Source organism: Rhagoletis pomonella, unplaced genomic scaffold (genome assembly GCF_013731165.1).
Source record: "Rhagoletis pomonella isolate Grant_MI unplaced genomic scaffold, Rhpom_1.0 Rhpom_scaffold_00013, whole genome shotgun sequence".
Taxonomy (NCBI): Eukaryota; Metazoa; Arthropoda; class Insecta; order Diptera; family Tephritidae; genus Rhagoletis; species Rhagoletis pomonella.
Genome location: NW_023458567.1, coordinates 2,976,504 through 2,978,024, shown reverse-complemented (window position 1 = coordinate 2,978,024; position 1,521 = coordinate 2,976,504). Strand labels below are relative to the sequence as shown.

General features: G+C 37.9%; 2 protein-coding genes across 3 annotated transcripts in view; both read right to left on the bottom strand.

The window, feature by feature from the left end:
- Positions 1-1,521, bottom strand: part of LOC118748503 (synaptic vesicle glycoprotein 2B) — a 61,097-nt gene that overhangs the window by 23,763 nt on the left and 35,813 nt on the right. The gene's annotated exons all lie outside the window — the stretch shown is intronic.
- The window catches only part of LOC118748282 (E3 ubiquitin-protein ligase ariadne-1), a 1,452-nt gene continuing 453 nt past the window's right edge, over positions 523-1,521 (bottom strand). Inside the window, exons 2-4 of the mRNA XM_036482658.1 lie at positions 1,091-1,515; positions 903-1,026; positions 523-828 (exon numbers count right to left, since the gene is read on the bottom strand). Of these exons, the coding sequence (XP_036338551.1) occupies positions 598-828; positions 903-1,026; positions 1,091-1,515 (780 nt within the window). The 3' untranslated portion in view covers positions 523-597. The remainder of the gene's footprint in view (positions 829-902; positions 1,027-1,090; positions 1,516-1,521) is intronic.

The window sequence follows — 1,521 nt, the reverse complement described above, 5'->3', positions numbered from 1 at the left end:
CCAATTTCGTTATAATTGGTTTAACTTTTTAAATAATTTCAACTTAAATTTTTGAAAGGTGGCAATTCTTTTCGAAAAAGTAAAACCACATTGCGCATCTTCAGCCCGCGCCCTTTAATTTGGCACCTCACTTTTAATAATCGAACGAAGGGTGCAGGGTGGCATTGATTATTAAATAATTTGAGTTTAATTGTTCAACAGGTGGCAACCCTATTCGAAAAACAAAACCAGTTTGCACATCTACAGGCTAAGCGCTTTAATTTGACGTCTCATTTTTGAAAATCAGGCGAACGGTACAGATCTTTTATCCTGGACAAAAAATGCCTTCGGGTATTATATATATAGATATAGATTGACATTATGAATAATGCATAGAATAGGGAAATTTAAAAGAACAGAGTTTATCAAAAATATGGTTTTTACAAATTTTTATCAATTTTAAATTTAAGAATATATTTAAACAACGCAGCTCTCAAACTTTTAGATGAACAAACCATCTTTTATTTTATATTGCTATTGGTAGATGCATTTTTCGGTTATCAAATGGTTTATCTGTTAACTGTTTTGCGCCGTCAAACTTGAGTCTTATTCCTCTACTCACCTATATTTATCCTGCACTTTTTGTTTAATATCAGCCAAGTTCTCCGACGTTATATCACGTTCCAAGTACTCGGACAATTTCTCTGTTGCCGATTCCAAATCCTTTTGATTATCCTCAAAGATCATTGACTGATTATTCTTCTTCAGATAGTAGGCAAACACGTAAGTGTACATAAGTGTTTGGCGGCACTGGCAGAGTATGTCTACAGCCTTTTTCAAGAATTGCACCTAGCAAAAAACAAAGCCAAAGGAAAGGGAAATATTTTCAGCGATTGTTATTATTAACAATCAATTTAGCTTACTTCGATCCAAGACATATTGTGTTGCTGCATCTCCTCCATTTTATGTTTGACCGCCGCATAGAGTTTATTCTCAAATTTCAACGACTGCATGTGATTCATATAGCGATTGTAGTAGTGCAAGTACCTGAAAAGAAAAAATGCATGAATAAATATTAATTTATATGTTTCCGATATTTTTGTACACTCACCTTGCCAACGAGGAGCGCAACTTCTCTTGCGCATCACGCGCCGCTTTTGCCTCATCCTCATCATACCGATTGCAATTGTACCATGACGAACCGTGTGGTTCCCACGACCCCAAGCACACCCAACAGAAATCGTGTTTGCAGTTTTGATTCTTGCACACCATGTGATTGCAGCCGCCATCCTTTTCAATTGTCACATTACATTTAGGACACTCTTTGGTGTTGGCCGCAATCCAATTGGATGTCTCAGAATCATCATCGCACTTCTTAATCCACTTTTTCAGCCAACAACACTTGACCGGATCATGCCAATTCTCGCCGCATGCAAAGCAAAAGACGTGCCCACATTTGCAACTCACCGGACGGGAATCGCCATACGACACTTTGATTGCATACGTACAGTCGACGGACGGACACCAACGCAACAGCTGATT